General features: G+C 52.0%; 9 protein-coding genes across 9 annotated transcripts; 3 read left to right on the top strand and 6 right to left on the bottom strand.

Moving 5' to 3' along the window:
- Positions 1 to 202: 202 nt before the first annotated feature.
- Positions 203 to 1476, bottom strand: BU26DRAFT_526523 (NAD(P)-binding protein; the record flags this gene model as incomplete). Its single annotated transcript, XM_033830709.1, has 2 exons — positions 203 to 1246; positions 1300 to 1476. 2 exons carry the CDS (start codon positions 1474 to 1476, stop codon positions 203 to 205), a joined length of 1221 nt encoding a protein of 406 aa, XP_033690898.1.
- A 469-nt stretch (positions 1477 to 1945) lies between these two features.
- BU26DRAFT_512840 (MFS general substrate transporter) lies at positions 1946 to 4004 on the top strand. The gene is made up of 4 exons (XM_033827482.1): positions 1946 to 2501; positions 2556 to 2595; positions 2647 to 3579; positions 3632 to 4004. Exons 1-4 carry the CDS (start codon positions 2195 to 2197, stop codon positions 3846 to 3848), a joined length of 1497 nt encoding a protein of 498 aa, XP_033690897.1. The 5' UTR covers positions 1946 to 2194; the 3' UTR covers positions 3849 to 4004.
- BU26DRAFT_512839 (NAD(P)-binding protein) lies at positions 3868 to 5238 on the bottom strand. Its single transcript, XM_033827481.1, has 4 exons — positions 4857 to 5238; positions 4445 to 4802; positions 4014 to 4372; positions 3868 to 3958 (listed from the first exon to the last, which is right to left on the bottom strand). Exons 1-4 carry the CDS (start codon positions 4978 to 4980, stop codon positions 3939 to 3941), a joined length of 861 nt encoding a protein of 286 aa, XP_033690896.1. The 5' UTR covers positions 4981 to 5238; the 3' UTR covers positions 3868 to 3938.
- A 565-nt stretch (positions 5239 to 5803) lies between these two features.
- On the bottom strand, positions 5804 to 7555 carry BU26DRAFT_10962 (aldo/keto reductase). Its single transcript, XM_033819378.1, has 6 exons — positions 7042 to 7555; positions 6908 to 6984; positions 6835 to 6855; positions 6586 to 6786; positions 6300 to 6523; positions 5804 to 6250 (listed from the first exon to the last, which is right to left on the bottom strand). The coding sequence occupies exons 1-6, from the start codon at positions 7308 to 7310 to the stop codon at positions 5984 to 5986; spliced, it is 1059 nt and encodes a 352-aa protein (XP_033690895.1). The 5' UTR covers positions 7311 to 7555; the 3' UTR covers positions 5804 to 5983.
- BU26DRAFT_10974 (uncharacterized protein) lies at positions 7384 to 13142 on the bottom strand. Its single transcript, XM_033819381.1, has 6 exons — positions 12983 to 13142; positions 12375 to 12926; positions 12266 to 12316; positions 11927 to 12214; positions 11712 to 11874; positions 7384 to 11660 (listed from the first exon to the last, which is right to left on the bottom strand). Exons 1-6 carry the CDS (start codon positions 12983 to 12985, stop codon positions 7801 to 7803), a joined length of 4917 nt encoding a protein of 1638 aa, XP_033690894.1. The 5' UTR covers positions 12986 to 13142; the 3' UTR covers positions 7384 to 7800.
- Positions 13143 to 13439: 297 nt separating this feature from the next.
- Positions 13440 to 14625, top strand: BU26DRAFT_526518 (uncharacterized protein; the record flags this gene model as incomplete). The annotated part of the gene is made up of 4 exons (XM_033830708.1): positions 13440 to 13569; positions 13630 to 13751; positions 13810 to 14482; positions 14531 to 14625. 4 exons carry the CDS (start codon positions 13440 to 13442, stop codon positions 14623 to 14625), a joined length of 1020 nt encoding a protein of 339 aa, XP_033690893.1.
- Positions 14626 to 15513: 888 nt separating this feature from the next.
- On the bottom strand, positions 15514 to 16599 carry BU26DRAFT_11011 (uncharacterized protein). Its single transcript, XM_033819391.1, has one exon. The coding sequence runs from the start codon at positions 16535 to 16537 to the stop codon at positions 15662 to 15664; it is 876 nt and encodes a 291-aa protein (XP_033690892.1). The 5' UTR covers positions 16538 to 16599; the 3' UTR covers positions 15514 to 15661.
- BU26DRAFT_512837 (uncharacterized protein) lies at positions 16523 to 17572 on the bottom strand. Its single transcript, XM_033827480.1, has one exon. It carries the CDS (start codon positions 17422 to 17424, stop codon positions 16669 to 16671), a length of 756 nt encoding a protein of 251 aa, XP_033690891.1. The 5' UTR covers positions 17425 to 17572; the 3' UTR covers positions 16523 to 16668.
- A 387-nt stretch (positions 17573 to 17959) lies between these two features.
- BU26DRAFT_598719 (uncharacterized protein) lies at positions 17960 to 19564 on the top strand (the record flags this gene model as incomplete). The annotated part of the gene is made up of 2 exons (XM_033835044.1): positions 17960 to 18593; positions 18645 to 19564. The coding sequence occupies 2 exons, from the start codon at positions 17960 to 17962 to the stop codon at positions 19562 to 19564; spliced, it is 1554 nt and encodes a 517-aa protein (XP_033690890.1).
- Positions 19565 to 23672: the final 4108 nt, after the last annotated feature.

The following is a 23672-nucleotide window of genomic DNA, read 5'->3' as shown; positions in this document are numbered from 1 at the left end:
TGGTCTCCACCCTATTACCGTGTCCAGCTCTTCTTTCCTGTCTTACACCCTGTTTCTCATTCGGAATGCAGAACAAGCACTAGCTTGCCTATCCGCTCAAATTGCTGGTCCGTTCTGATCATGTCCCATAGTTTCCGTTATATGCTGGTCGCTCTCCTTTGTATCATGTGTATGCCTGGGTGTTCATCCCGCCGTTCATGCTTCATTTTCCTTTCCTCTGCTTTGCCTCGCCATTCTCCTCTTTCCCCGTCTTCTTCCCCTCGCTCTTCTTCTCCATAGCCCTCCTCTTCGCTCCCTCCTTCTCTAGCGCCTGAATAGCCTTCTCGCTTCCTTCCCACAACCTTTGCTGCACCGCCTCATCCTCAATCTCGTTCCTCAAAAATTTGAACTGCCGGCACTCTTTCAGAAAGTAACCTCCATCGCCCCGCCCATACTGCGCCTCCATTGCAGCATACATAAATGTTTGTGCACCCTGATCGGAGCTCTTGAGCACCAGCCACCATAAGGGCCACATGAAGAGGTACAGCGCGAGACCCCACAAGCTGCCAAACGTGAGAAAGCGCCTCATACCCGGTGTGCGTGTCCAGCCCGGGTCAACGATGATGACTCGGGCATTCATGGGTTTCTTATCGGGACGGGTGTACGACGAGAGGTGCTTCTGGAAAGCGATGGCGAAGGTCATGAGGGCGAGTTTGGAGGTTGCGTAGACGCCGGCGGGTGTGAAGGCGATGGGCTCGGAGGCGGGCTTCGCAGTCTTCTTCGACTTCTTATCTACTTTTGCCGGCGCATCGAAGTCCGGCAGTCTGCCGCCCATGTAAGAACTGCATGTCCCGAGGATGATTCGAACGTCGCGGTCTGGGGGTTGTGCTCGCAGCGCCGGACTCAGTATGCTTAGCAAATGGAAGTTCGCCATGTAATTCAGGCCCCATGTAGACTCTAAGCCATCTTCGGTCATGGCCGCCTTCCCACCAGGCGGTGTCAGGGTATTTGCACACAGTATGATCATGTCCAGACGCCGTGGGGGCAGATTGTCGACCCATTTCGTCGCGAACTCTCGTATGCTATGTAGAGATGTAAGATCGACTTGCTCGGCGGTAATCAACTCGTTGCCTGTTTGCGTTCGGAGGTCCTCTATGTAGTCTACGAGGAAGGGGTCTGTGAGAGAGTGCTGCGTGAGGAGGACGATTTGGGCGCCTCGAGATGCGAGTCCTTTCGCTACTTCAGCTCCAATGCCTGAAGTGCCTCCCTGATTGCGAACGTTAGCTCTCTGCTCCTCTTATGCGCACGTTTGAGGCTTGCCGTCATCATAACCACCTTGGAGTGCATATTGCGCTCCGAGGTGTTAGTGGCTCCATTGAAGTACCATTTCAGCAGATACAGCACTGCCAGGCATGGCGCTAGCTTAGCTACCGTCCACCCATAAGGAAGAGCAGTAAGGCCCTCGGAGAAGCCTTTCGCGATGATGTGGACGGGCATTGTGGGGTTTGGCGCACAAGTCTCGAAGTAACTCGGAAACAGATGGCGGGTGCCAAGACCTGGCGCGCGTCATTAGCACCTGATAGGGCAGGGCACTTCGGATCATCACGACTTCACGATCCCACTCTCCCTTACCCTTACCTTTCCACATCCACATCCACATCTACATAAGGCGATTAGCATCACAGCAGAGCGGTTTGTTAGATAACGCAAAACGGGAATTACCTGTCCGCAAGATGCTGTAACAAAGATCAAAGCGCCGCGTCCGGCTTTGGTAGACGACAGCGCAGCAACACGGTAGATGTTCAGCAATCGGGCGAATTAATTGTCAACGAGTAATCAGTGCACATATATGCAACGCCAGCCTCAGAAGCACAGAAAAGCGTGTCCGGCTCGGGGACGCGCCCCGCACCGGCCCAGCACACTGGGCTGAGATCCTGATTGTATATAACAGGTCGTACTTCCCGCTCGAACCTCCTTATGTGTCCGGCCCACGGTGTAATCGATATCTTCACGCCTCAGATACGCCATGGCAGGATTGGAAAAGCACCAGTCTATTTCCGATATTCGGATCCAGCTGTATATACTGGGCAAGTTTTGAACCCGCTTTTCTAATGCTTTGACTCTGTTTCCCGCATGTCGACTGACTCTACGTCCAGGCCTCTTTCGCTTCACCGAAGCTCTTGCGTGGACCAGTATCTTCCCGTATGTCTACTTCATGATAGGGTCTTTTGACTCTGTCAACGATACAGACGTTGCCTTGTACGCTGGCGTCCTGATATCGGTCTTCACATTTTGCGAGTTCCTGAGTGGCATGCTATGGGCGCGCATAGCGGACACTATCGGGCGGAAACCTACCCTGCTCATCGGCATCATTGGTGGGATTGCCTCCGCAGCTCTATTCGGTTTCTCTAGAAACCTCATGCAAGCCATCGCTGCGAGGGCCATTGGTGGCCTATTGAACCCAAATGTCGGGGTGGTGCAAACCTGCATTGGCGAACTGGCTACAAGGAAAGAGCAGCAAGGTGCGCCTTGATAGCTAAGGGTCCCACATGGTCAAATGGGCTGATCTATGGCAGCTAACGCATTCTCCGTCGTCCCCTATCTTCGCGGCCTCGGGTGAGACGGAATCCGGGTTCACGCAGTGGTCTCCGCTAACGCGACATTAAGGAACCTAGTCGGTCCCATCATCGGCGGTTTTCTCGCGGATCCAGTTAAACACTACCCGTCGAGTTTCAAAGCATCGTCTATCTGGGCAGAGTACCCTTATCTTCTCCCGAATCTCGTCGTTGTCTGCTTACTAGTCGTCACATTCGTCATTGGCTTCCTCTTCTTCAGAGAAACTCTGCCCCGAACGGAAGCGGATGCTTCCGTCGCATCCACAATGGCAGCCCGGTTTGGGAAGCTATTCACGTGGCTCGGGTTACGGCATCAACAATCGGGATACCGCCATATCACAGACCCGGAATCACTACCACCCACAGAGCTTACGATTCAATCTCCGACAGATGACGATGCGCAAGACGCTGTCGAGTTGAAATCCCTCAATAGGCAAAATTTTGACCGCCGAGATGCTCAGGACGCATTCGCTTTAGAACCCCTCGACCAGGAAGCAGCCGATCACCAAGATGCTTTGACGGCTACGGAGAGAGAGACGAGAGGCAAGATATATACTACTCAGGTCATCTTGCAAATCATCTCTGTCTCCCTACTTGCATTTCACAAAGTCGCATCTGACATCATTATGCCAGTATTCCTGGCCTCGCCAAACCGCACAACCTCACATATACCTGAACACATCAAAGCTCGAAACTTCTTACAATTTGACGATGGGTTTGGCCTCAGCACTCGTCAAATAGGGCCCATCCTACTTTCGCAAGCACTCATCGCTGTTATAGGACAGTTTTTCCTCGTACCTCGGATCGTCGGAACATACGGTGCGCTCCGTATCTACCGCTATGTGTTATGGCTATATCCCTTCTTCTATCTCTTCACTCCTTTCACGGCGCAGCTTCCTTACCCAGTTTCGGTCGCTACGGTAATGGTTGACTTGTGGGTTAAGGTGCTCCTGTCCTCTACTGGATATACATGTTCGGCCATTCTGTAAGTTCTGCCATAGACTTCACGCTACAATCCTAACCATTCTGGTCTCTAGCATCACGAATACATCACCATCTAAAGCCTACTTGGCTAGGATAAACGGGGCTGCTGCATCATTTGGCTGTCTGGCGAGGTCCGTTGGGCCACTAGTGGCGGGACGTTTATTCGGATGGGGTTTGCATATGCACTACATTGGTGTCGCATTTTGGGCGTTGTCCGGTGTGGCTGCCTTTGGGGCTGTGGAATGTCTCATTCTTCACGACCATCCGTAAGTCTCTCGGTAAGGAGTGGTTGAGCGGAAAGGATTGGATTGCTCCCATACATTGAGGTTCGGCTACTTTCTTTTTGAGCCTTCGACTATTCTAAGTCAGGGTATAGCCGCCTACAATTATGTTAATACTTTTCACCACGCTGAGACTTATCTCGAGCAAACTCACCATCAACTTTGATGTCAGAACCAGTCATGAAGCTTCCTGCTGCGCTCGCCATCATAACGACCGGGCCAATTAGCTCCTCTTTGTCCCCCATCCGGCCCATAGGCGTTCTTTCGTACCACGTAGGCAGTACATCCACCAAATCCTCGGAGGCATTCAGCCTCGTATCCATGTATCCTGGGGAGAGCGAATTAACTCGAATCCCATATATCGCCCACTCTGCTGCCAGGCATCTTGCCATATGAAGGACAGCGGCCTTGGAAGTGCCGTATGCGACGTGGACTTGAGGGTAGTTCACGATGTGGCCCGCCATGGAGGCAGTCAGAATGATAGAGCCACCCGTTTTGCGCTCGATCATCTGTCTATTTAGTTGTCAGTACAGCTCTGTCCTGAATCACACTCTGCTCGGATGCTTGGTGATGGGAGCCACCTACTTTCCCACTACCTGAGCTGTCAAGAACGTGCCAATGGTATTGACGTCGACGATCTTCCTGAACCCTTCCGGAGTATATTCCGTCGCGCTAACTGAGTTCACGATGCCTGCGAAGGTAGCTAAAACATGGATTCCGTTAAATGTCTCTGCAATCTCTTCGACGGCAGCAGTGAGAGCTACCGCATCCGTCACATCGACTCTTCGGAAATCGACCCCTGCGTGCGGGAACATGGAGCAAAGGTCTGCAGCTGCTTTGCTACCAACATCTTCGTCTAGATCGAAGAGGGCTAGCTTGCTCAATCCGTGTTCGAGGAAGCCATGCCCGATTGTCAAGCCCAGGCCTCGGGCACCGCCTGTCACTACGCACAACATCAGATATTTCGCATAATCTCTATGTAGCATGGTATACTTACCCAACGCGTTTTTCCCCTTCAACGAGAAGCGCGTTTCGACACCCTTGTGCAGTGTAGATTCCTCTAGTGTAGGCAAGGCTGGACTGCCATGTGGGCACCATTTCATCTCAGGCACTCGTGCCATTGTCGAAGCAGAATGCAACAGGCCGGTGAGAAGCTATAAAGAAGCAGCTCTAAACCGCCATTATCGAGCAACGCTACAAAAATCCAACTCGCGTATGACCTGAGGGTTGGCGGGGATCGGTCTGACCCCGACAAGGCTGCGAAACAGCGCATAGGGCGGCTCAAAACCTCGTGACCTCGAAACATTTCTTTTGCGTCCATGTCCCTCATCCTGACGCTGAGCTGATCCATTGCTCCACATGTGAAGACAACCGGACGGCCAGTTGCATATACGAGGTGTTTCTGCAGCCAGCATTCCCGCACAGGCGGGTGCGCTGATATCCGAGCCGTGCGATTCTCGTTCTCAACAAGTATTTATCCAGCCAATGAGAAGCGTACAATCGGAGCCTCATCGGCATCAGAGCAAGCTTGGCCCGAGCACGGCTCCCGTGCGGGAACTCTCATACCGAACACTAGCTGCAGCTCCGATGTCTCATTCTCTTGCCTACATGCCAAGCCTTCAGTTTCCAATTAGATACAAATTCCTTATCTGCAGTGCTTCCCATCGTCCTTCAAAGTCCAGCTCAACTCTGTTTGACAAGCCGGATCTGTGTTGTGGCTTAGGTTGTACGGCAGGAATTGTGTGTCTCGTCGGTGAAGAGTGAAGGATAGTGAGTCCCCTTTTGCGATATGCTAGATACCTAGTTAGACTCCTCCGGATGTTCCCAGGTTACGCATACTGCCCAACCCATGGACCGACAGACTGGCAGCAAGTTTCAAGCAAATGCGTTGAGCCCATAAGAGCAGCGCCTCTCTAACGTTCACATGTGAGGGGAGTTGTTAGGAGAGTTCCGTTACCGTGGGATTGGTTTCATAACTTCCACCGCTCATAATGCAGGTTGGCGCGACAAAGTCCACATGGGCCACCTCATTTGGGGGGGCCTATCCGCACCGTCCTTCCCATCCCCTTACCATATTGCGTTGCTAAGCCGAGATCTGTGTCAGGCACCTTATCAATGTTTACCTCATGGCTCCTCAACTTCCTCGTTGAAGTTATCGAATCCAAGATACTCCTTCGTCTCCAAATTACGCACGCCCTTTTCTCCGCGCGGCCCCATCAGGTTGGCAATCAGATCGTAATCTGACTGCTCCAGTTCGAACAGGCAATCGAAGTTCTCCGATATCCGCTGTAGACTATTGCTCTTTGGAATGACTGACACTCCCAAATGGATCATATGCGAGAGAATGATCTGGGCGGGGGTTTTCTCGTACTTTTCGGCGATGGATTTGATCTAGCCAATGTGAAAAACCGTCCAAATATGCTCCAAGGCCTGGACTTACCGTCTCATCGTGCAACGGGCCGGGCCCGGTGCGCCCGATGAGGTAGGGCACGGGCGTGCAGCCCAAGGGACCATAAGCGGTCACATGGATCTCGTGCACTTGGCAGAACTCCACAAGCCCCTTTTGAGGAAAGTAAGGATTCAGTTCCACCTGATTGACAACGGGGTGTATCCTGCACGTTTTCAGGAGGCGTTTCAATTTCGGAGTAGAGAAGTTCGAGACGCCTGTTGTTTACATCAGCTCGGCATGTAAGTTTGAGCATAGTCTAGAAGCATAGAAGCCGTACCGATGAGCTTCGTCTTCCCTGCGTCCACAAGTTTCTCCATGGCTGCCCAAGTCACATCAAAGGCCTTGGAGAGCTCTACGTCGATGACGGGCTGCGCAATGATAAGCTCATGCGTGAAAGCGATGGGTGGGGGTTGACCATCCTTCCCGTCTGGCGTACGCTGTGTGCCATAGCCTCCCGTCTTGGCGTACGCATATGGGACTTGGCACAGTTAGCAAGGCCATGCAGAAAAGGCTGGCGTGGTCTTACAATGCATGAGGTACAGATCCACTGTCCAAGTAAGCCAGGACACAAAGGACGCATGACCGAAGATTTGACGCACCATAATCAAGGCCGAGATTCTGGAGGCTCATGTGCATCCCCACGGGGACGTCCTCTAGAGCGTGGAAGCAGTTGTGCCTAGGGAAGGTTATTAAACGGACATCAAGATACCCTGCAAGGAAAAGGCGCGCTTACAGCTTCGTGACCACAAAGAGCTCCTCTCTTGGAATGTTACTTTCGCGAATGGCCTCGCCGATATCTCTTTCCACCGAGCCCCATCCATAAGCTAGTGCTGCATCTAGGTGTCGATAGCCGATTTTCAAGGCGTGCAGAACTGATGCCTTCACCGAGCCATCGGGATACTGCTTCGGATCGACCTGAAAGGTACCCAGTCCGCGGGAAAGTATTCGGAGGGGAGTGTTCTTGAGCGGGAACGATGACGGTAGAGGCATGTTTGAGCGCATACGAGAAGTTCGATTAGGAAAATAGACTGGCCTACAATGTGCTCCGTGTCGGGTTAAATAGAGTCCTCCCGCCCCCCCTTTTCGGATTGCTAGCGCGGTATAGCGAGTCTCTTGTCAAAAACCAAAAGGGGGACGTGCCAGCCCCGAAAGCCACACTGCGCTAGCAATCCGAGCAGGGGGGTGGACTGTATTGCTTGATTCTGGCGTTGGGCCCGGTGGGGTCGACGGTTGGTGATCTGACCGTGGGGATCTGAGATAGCCATTGGCAGCCTTGAAAGTACGAATGCGTGCACGTACATTACCTTAGCGACACAGCGGTCCGCCCGACATGGCCCTCGCTCAAGCAAAGTTAAAGCAGCAGCGCAAAATCTCACCGGAAATTCATTGCAACCACAGCCAACGAAGCAAGATTTTCTACATGCACGTCTGAGCCCTAACTCCCAGAACGCCTGCAATTGAACCACCTTTGCTCTATGAACTCCTCTATAGTTTACAGTCGATTCTTGTATCGCACAAGTGCAACCTCCCCATTCCTCGGACAGAGTAAGGTGCCATGCTTGTTTAGCGTCACAAGCTGGAGAGTCGAAGAGTTGAGCCAATCCCTGGGAATAACATAGTGTCGTTTGATTGCCTCTATTGGCCAGCTAACCTCGCAAGAGCACAGCCAATTCTGGTGGTCTAGGAAGACAATCTTGTCGCGGTAGGTTCCAAGGAGAAGTTGCACGCCACCCACGAGAGAGACCAAATTTTTACGGCGGACTGGATTAAGTTTGTAGATGTCCAGGTCCGCCGTGAACACCAGGTCCAGTCTCAAAGACTTCGTGGAATTACTCCGGTTTTGACCAGTGTCGGGAAGAATTTCGCAGACCAGGTATCTGCGGTTGAGTGTCTGCGCAACAGTCTGCACACTCTCTTGGCTCTCAAGTGAAGACATGGGAGGCATCGCGAGTACCGGCGGAAGGGCTATTTCGTTACCTTCGTCTACCTCAGGCAGTATCTCTACCATGGACGTCCGACGGGAAGAAATACGTCTCAGATCTTGCCATGCATGAATATGTACTTGGTCGGGGTCGACCCATAAGATGTACCCATTCTCCGATGGGTGATCGGCCCATTTGCGTCCCGATCTTGACTGCCATTTCTTTTGACAGATGTGGCTCTTGGACTTGAGGCTCCATATGCGATCAGCAGATGCTGTACTGATCAAGACGAGTGTTTCGTCCGCGTTGAAGAGAAATTGGTTGACCGTCTCGTCGATTCGGCAGTCGAACACTGGATAGATGGCCCATTTGCCGTCTTCTTTGATCCTTAGCCGCTTTGCAATGACCTTGCCGGAGTCATCCGCGGATATGAGATATCTTGCCGAAGGCGACCATCCCAGAGTGACGACGGCGACGGAGTCTGCATGACTGCAAATCTTTCTCAACTTATTACCGCTGTCCATCCTATGAAGTGTTACGGATCCATCGTCTTTCCCACAACAATAGAACTGATCAGAATCTTCACAAGCCAGAGAAGTAATCTGGCTCCGCTGATTATCATCCTGGGAGATCACAGGTTCGGACACGATCGATCCGTCGCAGCTACTGGATCCTTCGTCTTTGTCGGGCTCGTCCGGTCGCACAAGAACGTCGGGCTCCCACACATTGCATCGAGACCCTCTAGTGTCGTATATGCGCTGGCCATCGGGGCTGAAGGCCAGGTCTCGGACGAATTCCTCATAGTGTAATCGATACAGCAGATTCAACTTTGGAATTGTCCAGACGCTAAGGGTACCATCGCGATCACTAGTGAGAAGGAATGTGCCATCAGGGCTGATGACCATCTCACGGGCGCCTGTGTGTCCGTATTCGCATTGCTGATCTTCCATGAATCGCCAGTCCACCAGCGTAGCATCTTGGTATAGAATGAACAATGATGAGCCATCGGGTAACCATCTTACAACTTCAGGCGCGTTCCAGACCTCAGAATCCTCTTTATCCCACTTGTCCTGGTCTTCCGATCTGATACAACGGATGGGATGCTGATCGGTTGGTTTTTGCAAGTCCCAAAGGAAGACCGGGCGACCCCTGTAGGCGATGACGAGCTTTGTCTTATCGGGACTGAATACCATGAGCCGTGGGCAGCTATGCTCAACTTCATCCGTCTCTTCGGCTAAGAAGCGGCCCAGTTCTTGATGAGACGCCATGTCGTAGTGTACTACGGAGCAATCGTCATAGCCGACAATAATTTCGGAGGGGAGGTGACCGAAACTGATCGCCATGGTCCTTGCCTGGTTGTCCTGAGGCATAGACCACAACTGGTTGCCGGTGGCAATGTCCCATACTCTAAAAGTGAAGCGTCCAGCCGATAGGAGGAGATTGCCCTTCTTGTTTACCCCCATCTCCAGTACCCATTCCCCGTGGGCTAGCTTCCTCACTTCTTCGAAAGTGTCTGCCAGCCATACCACCATGGTCCCGTTGCTCGAAATGAGTGTGATAAAATACATACCGGTGGCAAGTACTTTCGAGACAATATGGTCTTGTCCGACATTAAGCCTTGCCAGGTTGTCATCCCATCCACTGGACGAAATACCATCCACGGAGATTACCGGATCATCGCATTCGGCATACGTTTCGTGAATGATGGAATCCCTGGGACAGAGCGGGGGGATATGGCGATGGATGGCGACAGGTGACTTGACCAATTCCGAACCGAACTTTCCGACGACGCGGATGAGGTCGACAACCCATTTTTCCAAGAATAGAACGATGTGCTCTTCGCGTAGGTGTTGTTCGGAGCTGAAGCTTCTTAGAGGCTCCGACGATATTTTGGAACGTCGTCGTCGGAGAAAGATCTTGATGTATTGAGCGGCGTGAGTCAAAGTCCTGAGCCTGTTCGAAGATGCTATGGCTTGAATCCAGGAAAGAGCAAATTTGTCGAAAAAGACTCGGGAGCAGCCCATAAGATCTTTGGAGTCAACCTTCGCGTGGCTGAAGTGGTATGCCCAATGGTCCTTTGCATACCTCAGAAAAGGGTACGATTCGTAGAGAGGAAGGAGCCTATCGACTTTGGTGGCGCCATCACTGCCATCCTGTGCGCGGGTTATAAGGCGACGCCACCGTTCATGAGAAAGGTATCGCAGGCAGACGGAGGCTAGGTGCTCGTGGCCATCACTGAATCGAACAAGAGGACCATCTCCTTTGGAGTGCTCGAGTAGAAACTGTCGTGCAGTAGCGTGGATAAGCGTTAGTGTACCATTATCCAGACGAATGAAGTGACCGCAAATCTGGACTATGGTATCACCTAGACTGATGAAATCGCGGAACTCAGGTTGAAGAGCCATCTCAAGCTCAGAGACTTTCAGCGGGCGGAAACTGCAGGCGGCCCAGGTCAATATGCGCAAAGCCATCTGCTGAAGCCTATGGGGCTGATTCCGGATGGAAAGAATCATGTTAGTATAGAGAGATTCCATGTCCTTTGGGACATCATTAAGCGCTCGACGAATATCATCCTGGGTATGCCAGTTACTTCGCAATGTGTGGAGAGCTAACTTTGCCCATAGAAAAGACCCTTCGGCCTTCCCGAGCACTTGGGAGATAACGTCTCTCTGAACTCGCTCGTCGAGTGGGAGAGATTCTTGGACAAGGTTACTAACATACGCCGCAATGTCAGTCTGCGTGTCCGTGATCGATATGATGTCGTGTTGCACCGCGTCGGAGCGGGGCGAGGTAAGGTTGGCGAAGTCCTTGTTGGGTCGACCGAGAATAAGAACTTTGACGTGGCTCGATGCTGGTACCCTTAGCAGCAATTTTGCTAAGGCTGCAGGATTCTCGGACTCGTCGATGGCATCGAACACCCAGTAGAGAGTGTATCCAAGGTCGAGTTGGAAAAGAACACCTTCGAAGATTTTGTCCCAAATGAATTGGTATGTAGAATTGGCGAACACGATTCCAGTCTCGTCATACAGTCGCAACAGCTGATTTGAGCAGACCTCGTTTGTCAACGCCGCTTGGTAGGCTATAGAGCGTAGACAGTACGATAAGCTTCGCTTCGTAGGTTGGGCGTGGACGAAGAAGTGGTGCTGCGTGCTGCGAGGAAGGAATCTCCGGTGAAGATGGGCAATGGTCATGCCTGCGAGAACAGACTTTCCTGTCCCGGGAAGTCCGCTAAGCCAATATAACTTGGGCCCAGTCTGAGAAGTCGATATCCAGTTCTTGAACCCTTGCCGGTCGTGAAGCCACAATCCAGAACCACTCATCCCTTGCCCCACGACCTGTGCCAGATCGTCGAGAGGGTCTTCCGAAATGCCCAGCATATCCTCCAATCTCTTGATCCTATTCGCATTGCCTATGCTCGGCCTACGGGTTGCTACACTTTGTCAGTATGGCAGCATTTCACAACAATCATGCAATAGCGTACTCTGGGGTTCGAGGTTTTCGGTCAGTCGTTTTAACAGCGTGACAAGGAGGTTGAAATTATCGTCGGATGGACTTTCGAATTTGCAGACTGTGTGATGATCCGAATTCATCGGGCTGGATATCTCTTTCGGGTAGCCTAAGATCCCCGAATCCTTGCCGACAATCTAGGTGCTGTGAGTATGGCAGCAAAGATTCACCATTAGCTAGCAAACCTACCATTCTCTTAACCGGCCCTAACTTCGTCGGTAACGTTTCGTAGACGGAAACAAGCTGTAGTCCATCGCAAACTCCGCGGAATTGTTCGTTGAGGGATTGAAGGAATGTTGAGTTGTTCATGAGTTCGGAGACGTAGGCTTTCTGTGATGCCACAAGAGTAGCAGCCAGAACACTATTGAGAACACCGGCATGTATAGAGCCTTGATGAGGAGTGGAAAGAAAGAGAATTCCGAAGACACTGGATAACATGTCGGAATAGTGTGGGTCAGCTTGGCCCAAGACGTATGCCTAGTTGTCCTGTTCAGTATCATTGTCAGAGAGAAGAGATGGGTCTCTCACCTGCTTGACCACAAGGCCTCCCATCGAGTGCGCTATGAAGATCACCGGTTTCTGAGAATCGTCAGCATTAGCTCCATGTCCGTGTAAACCCCAAGGCAGTGAATCATACTTGGCCGATGGAATTATACGTGTTTGTACTAGAGTCACAGAAACCTCTCATGCGGTTGAGTAGATCTTTTGAGAAGTCCAAAATGCTCAGCGGGGTATCCTGGCCAAGAAAGTTTGCATTGTAACCGAACGTGAAGACGCGTAATGGCGGAAGCCTACGCTCATTCTGCAACCATGCCGGCCAGAAGTGTTCAGCTTTCCGTTGCCAGGACCAGGTCTTGCGGGAAGAGCCTCCGAGCCCATGCACGAATATGATATCTGCCGCAGCATCAGGGGGATCGTTGACGATATGCAGACCGAAGGGATCCGGTCCTGCGTTTCCTCCAACACTCGAGAGGGTACTCGTCGAAGTAGAGTTCGAACGAACAAAGGCACTATCGCGATATGCGAGAGAATACGTCGAAGGCTCTGAGTGAGAGCGATGAGCTTGAATGGGGAGCTCTGACGGGCCATCGTAGGGCTGGCCTTCGCTTTCTTCAGGGGGTAGTGTGGCAGGACTCTTCTCGGTCAGCTCGTCGTTATTGTGACTCCCGGTACGACGCTTGCGAGAAAACTGGAGAGTGATAAATAGTCGGTTTCTCTTGCATAGTTCTTGGGCAAGGTACGTACCATCACGAATCGGCAAGTTGCGTAAGCGCATATGGAACCACAGAATGTCTTAGCGCTCTTGCTTGAATGAACGAAGCTAGGGTATGATAGCTGAGTAGACGATAGAGAGAAGGCTGAAGAAGAACGAGCGGCAGAGGAGTTAGCTCAAGTCCTAGCAGCTGAGTGCTACGTGAGGCAGGGGCTGCACTACCGCCATCTCACCTTAAAGCGGCGAGTCTACCCCCTCGGCAACGGTTGCCTGCCCAACTGCCAACACAACCCCAAAGACGGGTGCGATACACCGCAAAGTTTCTGATGCATATGCAGGTGCCACGCATATGTTCAACAGGCCTAGCAATCTTCGTGTGAGGGGCATATGGTATTTAAAGCATTTCGGCGCGTGGGTTCTACTTACTACACATAGCCTTCCCGTTCCGTGTATGGAAATCCACTTGCACTCGAACGCTAGAACACACTCATGTCTCACTTGGTGGCTCCAATCGTCGATGTCGATGTCGGCCGACACGGGGGTGAAGAAGCCCCTGCCGAAACTGTTCCGAAGCCTCGCCTTGGAGGCAGATTTCAGCTTGATGACGCTGTCATAAAAGGTAAAAGCTGATAACTTTGCATTGGTTCATGGAACGATGCGGCTAAATCACTGTACGCAGCGTTGCCTGTACCTGGTACGAAGGTAACCTCTGCCCGCAACTACGGGATGTCGTTATGGGGACAAACAGCCAAGATCTTCACCCGGCTGCCCCGTGGTGGAAACAGACGCTACTTCTTGAAGGTCAGTTGCTGCTACGCCCATGTTACGAACCGAAGTGATATTGACGTGCCTGCGACAGTCGATGTCACTCGGAGAAACAGGCCGTACGATGATCGAAGGCGAATTCGAGTCTTTGAAGGCAATCCACGCCGTCTCACCGGAGTTCGCGCCAGAACCATACGCATGGGGTAGATACCAGCAAGAATCCCCGGAGACGTACTTCCTGTTGGCACAATTCCGGGAGGTGGGTGAACAGCCGCCAGATCCTGTCAAGTTTACTGCGCGGCTTGCGGATATGCACAAGCGCTCGGTATCCCCGACTGGGAAGTTCGGATTCCATATAACGACCTGCCATGCCAAACTGCCGCAGATAACGGATATATGGGAGGAGTCATGGGCCGAGCTCTATCGAAAGCAACTCGCTCATATGATCAAGCTAGACGAGGACAAACACGGAGTATGGCCAGAGCTTCGCCACGTCTGCCAGCTTACAATTGACAAAGTCATCCCCCGTCTCCTAGAACCCCTCCAGTCCGGAGGACGTAGCATCAAGCCTTGTCTGGTCCAAGGCGATTTGTGGGACGAGAACACGGCCACGGATATGGATACCGGAGAACCCTTCATTTTCGACGCAGGGTCATTCTATGCTCATAACGAGTATGAAATCGGTAACTGGAGAGCGGCTCGTCATCGGCTGAGCAACCGGGTCTACGTGAGGAATTACAAACGGAACTTCCCTGTTTCGGAACCTGGTACGGCAGACTGAATGCTATGTGATGATTGGCTAACGAATTCCCCAGAGGACGAATGGGACGATCGTAACTTACTTTACTCTCTGAGGTTCGACCTCGGAACCGCGATTCTGATTCCGGGGTGCAATCAACGCAACGTGTGAGTCGTGAATTTCATACCTTCCTATGAAAAAAAGCTGACGTCAAGCCCACTAGGGTGAAGGATAACATGACCTTACTATGCCGCAAGTATTTCCCCAAAGAGCTGATTGCCGCCAATCAGGCGAAGTTGCCTCATGGACTCTCGGAAATGGATGACGAGGAGGAAGAAGAGGAGGAGGAGGAGGAGCAGGAAGATGACGAGTAGTATACCGAGCCTTTCGAGTACCATTATTGGACTTCCGTCGCTGGCCGCTGCCGTCACCTTAGCACTGTAGCGGAGATCTCTGTTGCATAACTTCTATAGTTTTTGATCACAACCAAAAAGCTGTTCCATTTCCGCCACCGCGAATTATTTCCCCTATAATCCTGCCGATCGTGAAGAGCGTCGTTTAGTGAGGTCGGCGATCGTGGACGGCGTAAACGTATGCGGTACGACAGGGCCGGCTGCTTCAAAGAGCCGCACGAGATTCCTCTCAGCCCGGCACTGGCGAGAACGGCGGGGTTGGCTGCTGGGTTCATGACCCTCCGCTTGCGATCGATGGACGTCCGGAGCTCTTTGAGGGCAACTCGTCACGCTGGACTCAGTGTATAATCGCAGGTGCTCGGTTCGGGCGCCGGCGGCGGCGGGGGGAGGAGCGACTGGCTGGGTCCATCGTCGTGAGAGATGATAATGTCTTTGTGGTAAGCTGGCGAAACTCTCGAGTGCGAGTGCATAAAAACTCGTGCAGCTATCGGAACTCATCCTGATGACCGTAATCTGCACCGAAAAAGAGATGGCGAGCGCCAAGACCGTGACGCGTGGCGCGCGTCATCAGTGCACGTATGCGCATCGCAGTATCGCAGGCCCCGTACAATAGGAGACATCAAGATCCACAAATCTTTCCTCGATAGAAACGACGCGAAGATGCCGGATAATTAGACAAGGTCTCGTCCCGGTTCTACCAAAAAGCGCATTACATCAAAGCGAAGCCAATTACCGACACCAAACCTTCCTCATAATCGCGTATCTCGAAATCCTGAACCGAAAGTAGATAAAGTCTAGTACGATGAAGACTCGTGTCTACTATAGTCCTCTTTCCTCAGCAGAGTAAGGTCATCGGGAAACGAACCAACAACGCCCAGCCTCGAGATCCTGAAGACAAAGGAGAACAACGAATGTTCCTCCTGTCTTTCGAACCAGTCCCAGATAACATCCATATCGTTTGCGTCTTCCTCGCTAGTCTCCTCTCCATTGACTAGAATGTTGAATCTTGCAGGTGCGCTGAAGGGCCATTCGAATGCGTTTCTCTCTTCGTCATCGGCGAGCCGGAGCTGGACCTTCTGCATCACCCTGTCGAGGCTTCCTCCTAGGGATAGTTGCCCCATCCACACGAAGCAGCTTAGGAGGACGCGGCATTTGTACGAGGTGTTAGGTTCCCCGCCTCTTCCGGCTCTCTCTTGTGCCTTCCGCTCTTCCTGGATGGCTCTGAACGGCGGGTCCCAAGTCAGCAGACATTCAGAGTACAGGAAGAGGGCATGATGAATGAACGAATGGGTCTGGTATAAGTTTCTTGAGCTCACGTACCTTCTCCGTGCTGCACGTTCTTCTCTGGCCGTCATCTGGGATACGATTCGTTTCATGATGTAAAATGGGATATGCATATGCCGAGCCAGGAGGAAGGGGTCGGTACTCTCCACGAGGTCTGAGAATCCGTTCCCGAGCTTACGGAGGTCGGTGAGCTTATTGTTTTCCTCAAACCCAAGCTCTTTGAGAACCCGATGCAGCTCTTGGTGGGAATTCTTTTGGAGCGCCTTCAAAAGACCAAAGAGCATCTTCAGTTCGAGGTTGTTCTTCTCGGAATCGTCCAGCACTCCACCAATGTACCCATCGAGGCACCTCGCCAAAGCGAACTTGTCCGGAAATGGCTCCTTCATACTCTGCACTCGGTTCGTGTGGATGGTGTGAAGCTGGTTTAGGAGTAGCTCAGCTGACCTAGGAGGGTTGGTTTACCCATTGGCTTCTGTACTTCTGTACTGGAAAGAGAAAAGTGAAGGGGGTCAGATACTTACATGATACTCCCATTTAGCGCGTCGAGGATTACTTTCTCCTCATTGCCTGCTTTGGCTCTAATCTGCTTGTATTCGATATCATGCTCTACCTCGGCCCAGGCATGCAACAGGACTGAGACGACTTGTATCTCGACGACATGGTGTTCCATCCACTCCTCAAGCTTTTTAGGCCTTTCCGATTGGATTTTGGAGATTTTGACATGAAAGTGATCTGCCACGTAACCTGCGAAGACACGGTTGTAGCTCCCATTCTCGTTTGTCCCGGTGGATGCGTCGGCGTTGCATGAGTCGCTGTCTTCAAGTGGGCCTTGACCGGACCTGTATTGACCCTCTTCGCCGGTTTTCTTGGAATATCCCGGCTTCTTCTTCCACACCACCGATGGGAACCAATTTCCAATCTCTTCTTGGACTCTCTGCTTCTCTTGTGGGAAATAGAGCGCGATGCGGACTCCGGCGAGGTCAACCAGTTGCTCCTCTATTTCCTGACGCGTTTGAAAAGGAGGCAGGCCCTCCCGCAGCCGTTTCTCATTCATGTTTTCCAGCTTCTTTCGCAGGGACTTTTTCTTCTTCGCTCGATAGGTAATCAGTGCCTGAATATCTCTTGTATTGTTCCTGCATATGACCTGCACGCGCTTTGCGAGTCGCTTGTAGTACCCTTTCTTGTTCCTGTGGTAATCATCTACGAAGTCGTTTATGACCGCAAGGCCATTACCCAATGGTTCTGACATAGTCCAGACATTCGCAGTTGCCATTGCTAGTAGGTATTCGAAGCCGGAAAACAATTGGAAAGCACACCCTCTGCTGCAGGATAAGAGGAGGCCAGAGGAAGGCTTCAAGAGCTCTAACGGGAGTGTCGACAGATTTATAATGCAGAAGTGCGGCTATGGAAGAGCCAATGCCTTTGCATGCAAATGTCTCCAGCATCCTTGCCTTCCACTCTTATACTGCGCCTGGCCATTTATTCTCGATGTCTCAGCCTTCTCAGTAAGGCTTGCGATCAGCCTTTCGACCAAGCGCTCACCGACCGAAACACGACAAGGTAAACAAGGCAACCGTTTTCTCATTTCCGCCTCAAAGTCTAAGCCACAATGTGAGCGCTGATGGAGGCTGCCTTTTTGCCGTGTCCCATGCAGTCCTCCAACACTCGTCCTTGCCGCATTGGTCAGCCTCGTGAGCAGCCGCCTCACTTTCGCCGGCGTTAATCTCGAAGCACAGCTGGTAACTACAACAGCTTCTTAGCAGACCATTCTTAAACAGTAGAAGAACATAAACCAAGGAAGACAGAAAATGGCTTCAAAGAGTGCCTACCACCAGCACGTGGACAGGATTTCGGAACGCAAACCCAGCCTTGCCGCCCTATGTCAGTTCCTGTCCAATGCCAACACCGTTAAAGGGCCATGTCGCATCGTCCGCTTAGACTTTTTGGAGGGCAAAGAAAAGCCTGTTGCAGCTGAACTCGATTACGGCGGTCTTTGCTCAACTCTTCTCAAAGATGATATCGGCAAGCTGGCGGATTGCGATAATGACCAGGGTTCTACGAGCAGTGAAAAGTGGGAACAGATCCAAGGACGGATTTTGCTTGTTGAAGACCTCGATAAGAGAACGATAGAGCTACTGGGTCAGCATCTGGACATCGATCCCATGTTCTTCGCCAGCCACTTGCACTTGCCGTGGAGAGATATCCAAGATCGAGAACCTGAGGAATGCACGTTGCCATCCCAAGTCAAGCGGCAATCGTTCACGAATATTCACTATCACAGACCTGTTCTATTCGATAGTATGCCACCCACGGGGGAACTCTCACGCCACATGAATGTGGATCGAAAAGTCGTCGTCACCCCAATATCGAAGGACCGATACGTTGGGCTTGTCCGACACTGCGCTTCTGTCTTACTGCGCCGGCGTAAGACCCATTGGCTAGGTAACCGCACATAGATGCAAGGTCCAAGAATGGCACACTAACAACCACCAGGACTTGTGCTAGTCGATCGACCTACCAACGACGAGTACCTGTACAGTGCAGAGAGAGGTGGACCGTCCAAGTCAATCAGCTTACCGTCGAGATTATTGCTCGGCGGTTATGAGGATTTCCTCGATTCGCCACCAGTAGGACAGGAAGGTGCACAGGGAGGTCGCTCTTTAAACCGCCTTGGCCTGCTCAACGACCTCCGCTTCTACTGGTGTTTTCAGGTCCCTGAATCTTTCAATCCTGCCAACCCATCTTTGCATGCCCTCGCCTACTATCCGCTGAGGATAGTGGCTGCAGAGTGGATGAAGTATGCAGGTATCATGTATCGCGCTGTGAAGCAATTCGAATACTCGACTTCAGTAAAGGACATCCGAGACGAGCTAGAGAAGTTGAATTCGGACATGCGAGCTCTGCAACGTTGGCGCCGTGGCTCGATGTCCTCGGAGCATAAGATCGAAGCGATTATACGCATGCTGAAGGCCGAGAGACCCGGAGTTCCGCCCAGCAGCGACTCAGCTTCTTTAATAGAAGACTTCGAGTATATTCTCGCCACAGTGCAGAAACTTGGCCGCCATCTCGAAAGCATGCTGCCGGTTGTCACATCTCTTGTCCAGATCATCGATAGTCGGAGGTCCTTCGATGAAACCGCAAATGTCAGTCGCCTGACCATCATGGCTCTGATCTTTGTGCCATTGGCCTACATATCTTCTCTTTTTAGTATGAGCGAACAGCTGGGACCAGGCGGTCCTTACTTTTGGGTTTATTTTGTAGTGGCAATCCCTCTCACGGTCGCCGTTGTTTTGGTCGCGAAGCTGCCGCTCGGAATGCTTGAAAGAGCGACGTGCTGCGTGCGATGGCGAAGGGGATCGGCGCAGGGGACGAACGTCATTGATCACAAGGGTTTGATGAAGACGGAGGTGTAAGCTATTGCGTGTTAGCAGAGGAGAAGTGTGAGGCTATTTTTTGGGTTGCAAGCTCCGCAGCAGCGAGGGCACCCTAGGAGATTTTCACTTTAGGGGTATCCTTGTACAGTATAGTACCAATTCACGATTCATGCGCGAAAGGCGATTATGGCGGCTATTCAAGGTTGACGTGGGACAGTCTCAGTGGTTGAGGAATGCGATATGTTGCCCTATCACCGCCTCTTCAGATGCCACGGTAGTACAGGGAGTTGCTTCCCCCACCTGAACGACGCACAGCTATGTAGTTGAGCAAACCAAAATGGCTAGCTTCCCCTCGGCGAGAACCCCGGTTTGGAGATTTAGCGTGAGCTTGAACTGAATAACCCCAAACCTAATATCGACCATCACGATCCGTGAATTCATGACTTTCCCCCTTTTTACCCCGACGCCTTACACCACCAATACAGCATTGCAGCATAAAGCGGAGTGTCCAGCCTTGTTTCTTCATGACCCTTCCGGGCTTTCCTTGCCGACGGACGGCCGGGCAGAACTGCCTTGGCGGGCGTTCGAGTGGAAGGCGAACACGAATGGTATCGAAGGGTCGCTAAGGTTCCCATCGGATATGGAGACACTCTCAGCCTTGGTATAGGTGAAACTGGATCATCAGCATGATGTACAGTGAGTCCTGATAAGCCTCAAAAGTGCTGACCTTTCCATCAAATGCTTGGCACACTTTTCGCCATGTTGCTTCTCAATGTGGCATTTCAAGTTGTCCCACCGCTTCCACACTTTGTTTTTCTTCTTGCAGTTTGCAAAACGGCATCGATAAACTTTCTCCGCCCTGTCATGTCTGCTCGCTTCATGCCTTCGCAGGTCATACATGGATCTGAAACCTTCCCCACCACTGTCGCACGTATGCGTTTTACAGCCAAGACGTTGATGTACGGCTCTCATGTGGCTGGCAAATTTGTCTTTTCTTAGAAACGAGATATTCCTCTTTACGCACTCTGGCTGTAGGCAACTGTACCGGGTCGCGTCGGTACCGTAATTAGCATGTGTGAGAAGGTGGCGTGTCAAGTCTTTACGGTAAGTAAATCTCTTTTCGCACTTATCACATGGAAATTCTCGTTCCTCCATCTTCTGGTGTCTCTTCTCGTGTTTTCTACGTCACGTGGGTCAGGAAGAGATAGCGACCGTTGACGGATATACGAACCTCAAATCACAATACCGACGGAACGATTCGAGACATTCGGGTTCTCGACAGAGAATCGTGGGAGTGTGCTGGCTTGGGTCACTGAAATGCGATGTGTCCGTTTCGACTTTGCCTTCTTTCGCTGAGTTGATTTCAGATATCGACGTCTGGGCGTTGCTGAAATAACGGGGAGCATACTCGCTGTTAGCGGGAGCATCACCTGCCGTTGGCCTATGTACTTACTGCCGCCTCAGCCCACGATTCTATGTCTCCACCCAGGACTCCCGTATCTGGGCCCCAGTTTCCGCAAGGGCGGGACCCATGCTCTTCAATAACCGGAAGATCGGCGAAGGTCATCCAGACCCCGGGAGCGTACGATCGACAGCCGGCAGACTCCATCGAAGCGCCTATGTTACTTCCTTTCCCCGTGTACCGACTCACTTCGCGATCCATATTGACGAAAGGCTGGCCTAGCGTCTGCAGGCTTTGCGTGGTGAATGGTTCATCCTGAGGGCAGTCGGGGAAAGAAGTCTTCCGCATTGCGCTTTGTCCAGAAAAGGGACCTGGGTTGCCCCGAACCCAACTCCTACCCAGAATGAAAGGGTCAGGCCTGGGCGGCCTGCTTCTCAAACCTTCCCCGAATGGAGGTATAGTCATCGACGTACCCCAACGAGCGGGTCGAAACTCCTGACAGGGCTGACGTGTGCCATCGGTTGAATTGTCACTTCGAGTACATCGGAGGCGGTTTGATGGAGAACCAATAGCCACGGAACTTTTTGATAAGGAAATTGAACCCGTATCCATCTTTGCATCTTGTCAGCTTCAATACTAAAGAAGAACAGAAAGCGCGACTGAACCTTGGAGTACTCTGTTCAGTATCTCTCATGAAGATTGAGGGGCGAGCTTCTATTAGAGTGAGCGCAGGAGTTGCTTGGACTCTGAACGTCGCTTGAAGGATTGGTGTCGCCGCTTGGCATCTGGCGTTATGAGAAATTCAGGTGAGGGCCTACCAGAACCAGGCGAGGGCCAACCAGAATGAGGCCGGGCCGAACCAAAATTCGAGAGAGGCACCAGATTTCAGGCGAGGGCCTCCTGAAATTGGGGACAGAGCCCATTAGGGTTCGGGATAGGGCCCACTAGAATACGGGAGAGGAAGGTTCCAGGCGAGGGCCACCAGCACTGGCTACGAATTCGACGTACTTTCAGGCGAGGGCTACCGCGGGCCGCTACGAATTCACGTGCTTTCAGGCGAGGGCCACTAGCCACCACGCATTCACTGCGCTTCTGGCTCAGATACGGGCGCCTCTGTCACTAGGATGTAAAAGAATACAGGAGAGCATCTGCCATCACCACCTCATTCGGCAAATCTCTCGTGGAATTGCCACAAGAACTACTTGCACACCGCTTCATGCTATACAGGAGTTGTGGATGCACGTGGATCTGCACATGTCATCATTTAAGGGATCGCTATCGCTCTATTGCTATTCCTTTGCCCTCGACGTGCCCCCGAAGCCATAGCTGCCATCCCTCGCCAAGCCCCGGATCCGCGACAGATAGTCGTGTCTCGCAGCTCTCCAGCCCACCAGATAAAAATGGAACCAGTTGAAGATTCTGCATCCCGGTATCCTGCTGCCCCTGAGGACCCTCAGCATGCCGTAACCCTCGCCGTGTCTACCGATAACAACTCCAACAAACTGCGGAAAACAGTCCGAGCCGTCCAGATAGCTCAACAGTTGAAGAGGAAAGCCGAATACTCTAGATTCCGTGAGTATCTCCCACTGAGATGTAGGGGTGTTCCAAGCTGCTCAGGATGCCACTCCATCCTTGCATAACGCACCTCTGTGGACCTTCCTGTGCGCTGGGCGAATTCGGCTTGCTGACAGCCTATATGTCCACTAGTCCAATACCAGGAGGAATATGACGATGCCGCTTGCGGTGTGCTCCCAGACAAGCGAAGGGCGGAAGCTATTCGCCTGGCTGGCAAATTGCTGCAGGCATATGGATGTCTTGTGTGCGTCGTGAAGCCGCAGACAGCGCGGCTCATGGAAAAGATCGACAGAGACCTCGCAACGTTTGGGAGCGCTGATTCAGACCGACTCCTCTTGTTCTTGAAAGACCTGCTCGGGAAGCGCTACGGTAAGCGCCTAATAGCTATTTGTTTATCCGTTGATGTAATTAATATTGAATAGTGAAAAGGCATTTCAAGCCAACTGATGATTCACCTGTGGATTTGATGCGAGCTTTCCTAAGGGAGGATCTGACAAGAGCGCAGAGCTCGGTGAGCCCGGCATTGCGAGTCGCGTCAAGCCTGCCCGCTGATCTGAGCAATAACGGTTTGGGATCTCACGATCCAGGTGATTGCTCCGTAGCGTCTATGGAAGACTCGATTGTCGCTGTCAGGAGCTGCACCAGCGAGGCTCCAGCCCACAACATGGGCGGGACGTATGTTAAGGACTTGAACGGCGAACTTGCTAAAGAAGAAGATGAAGAGAGAGATAGTCGGGCTTCCGTTGATGTCGGGCATGGAGATTTTGTCGAGAGGGCGCATACCAACGATGAAGGCAGAGTCGCGCCGCTTTGGAAGGTGCCTTTGTGGATGTCCGCCGTCTACAGATGGACCTTGAAGCGGATTGTATCAGCAGAAGGTTCTGCTGAGGATGAAGGCTAATAAAGAGGCGTGAGCTTCTTTCAGCTTCGTATGGGGGCGGACACAAACCCGTCGTATTACTCCAATTTATGATATGAGAGGACTCTCAGTCATCTTTGCGTCCAAGAGCATGACTGCGAGTAAGTATGCAAGATGCAGGCCTTGTCGCTTACATGAAACCCTACATCGGGCACACATACGTCTCACAGCTTCCTGTAGGATGGTCGCTCCGCTGGGTGGTAAAATCTAACTCCTCGGCACCTGGGCAGGGAAGGAAAAGGGTTTCGCGT

Source organism: Trematosphaeria pertusa, assembly GCF_010094035.1.
Source record: "Trematosphaeria pertusa strain CBS 122368 unplaced genomic scaffold BU26scaffold_1, whole genome shotgun sequence".
Lineage (NCBI taxonomy): Eukaryota > Fungi > Ascomycota > Dothideomycetes > Pleosporales > Trematosphaeriaceae > Trematosphaeria > Trematosphaeria pertusa.
The sequence above is the reverse complement of the archived record's forward strand: the minus strand, read 5'-3'. Positions and strand labels throughout refer to the sequence as shown.

Coding starts and splice junctions, on each gene's coding strand:
- BU26DRAFT_512840 (XM_033827482.1), top strand. CDS start 2,195: ATGATAGGGTCTTTTGACTCTGTCAACGATACAGACGTTGCCTTGTAC. Junction 2,502..2,555: donor TACAAGGAAAGAGCAGCAAG/GTGCGCCTTGAT, acceptor GATCTATGGCAG/CTAACGCATTCTCCGTCGTC. Junction 3,580..3,631: donor TATACATGTTCGGCCATTCT/GTAAGTTCTGCC, acceptor TCTGGTCTCTAG/CATCACGAATACATCACCAT.
- BU26DRAFT_512839 (XM_033827481.1), bottom strand. CDS start 4,980: ATGGCACGAGTGCCTGAGATGAAATGGTGCCCACATGGCAGTCCAGCC. Junction 4,803..4,856: donor GAAGGGGAAAAACGCGTTGG/GTAAGTATACCA, acceptor TGTTGTGCGTAG/TGACAGGCGGTGCCCGAGGC. Junction 4,373..4,444: donor ACAGCTCAGGTAGTGGGAAA/GTAGGTGGCTCC, acceptor ACAACTAAATAG/ACAGATGATCGAGCGCAAAA.
- BU26DRAFT_10962 (XM_033819378.1), bottom strand. CDS start 7,310: ATGCGCTCAAACATGCCTCTACCGTCATCGTTCCCGCTCAAGAACACT. Junction 6,985..7,041: donor CTCTTTGTGGTCACGAAGCT/GTAAGCGCGCCT, acceptor AACCTTCCCTAG/GCACAACTGCTTCCACGCTC. Junction 6,787..6,834: donor GGATCTGTACCTCATGCATT/GTAAGACCACGC, acceptor AACTGTGCCAAG/TCCCATATGCGTACGCCAAG.
- BU26DRAFT_10974 (XM_033819381.1), bottom strand. Junction 12,215..12,265: donor GAGGCCTTGTGGTCAAGCAG/GTGAGAGACCCA, acceptor CAGGACAACTAG/GCATACGTCTTGGGCCAAGC. Junction 11,661..11,711: donor CGAAAACCTCGAACCCCAGA/GTACGCTATTGC, acceptor GACAAAGTGTAG/CAACCCGTAGGCCGAGCATA.
- BU26DRAFT_11011 (XM_033819391.1), bottom strand. CDS start 16,537: ATGAAGGAGCCATTTCCGGACAAGTTCGCTTTGGCGAGGTGCCTCGAT.
- BU26DRAFT_512837 (XM_033827480.1), bottom strand. CDS start 17,424: ATGGCAACTGCGAATGTCTGGACTATGTCAGAACCATTGGGTAATGGC.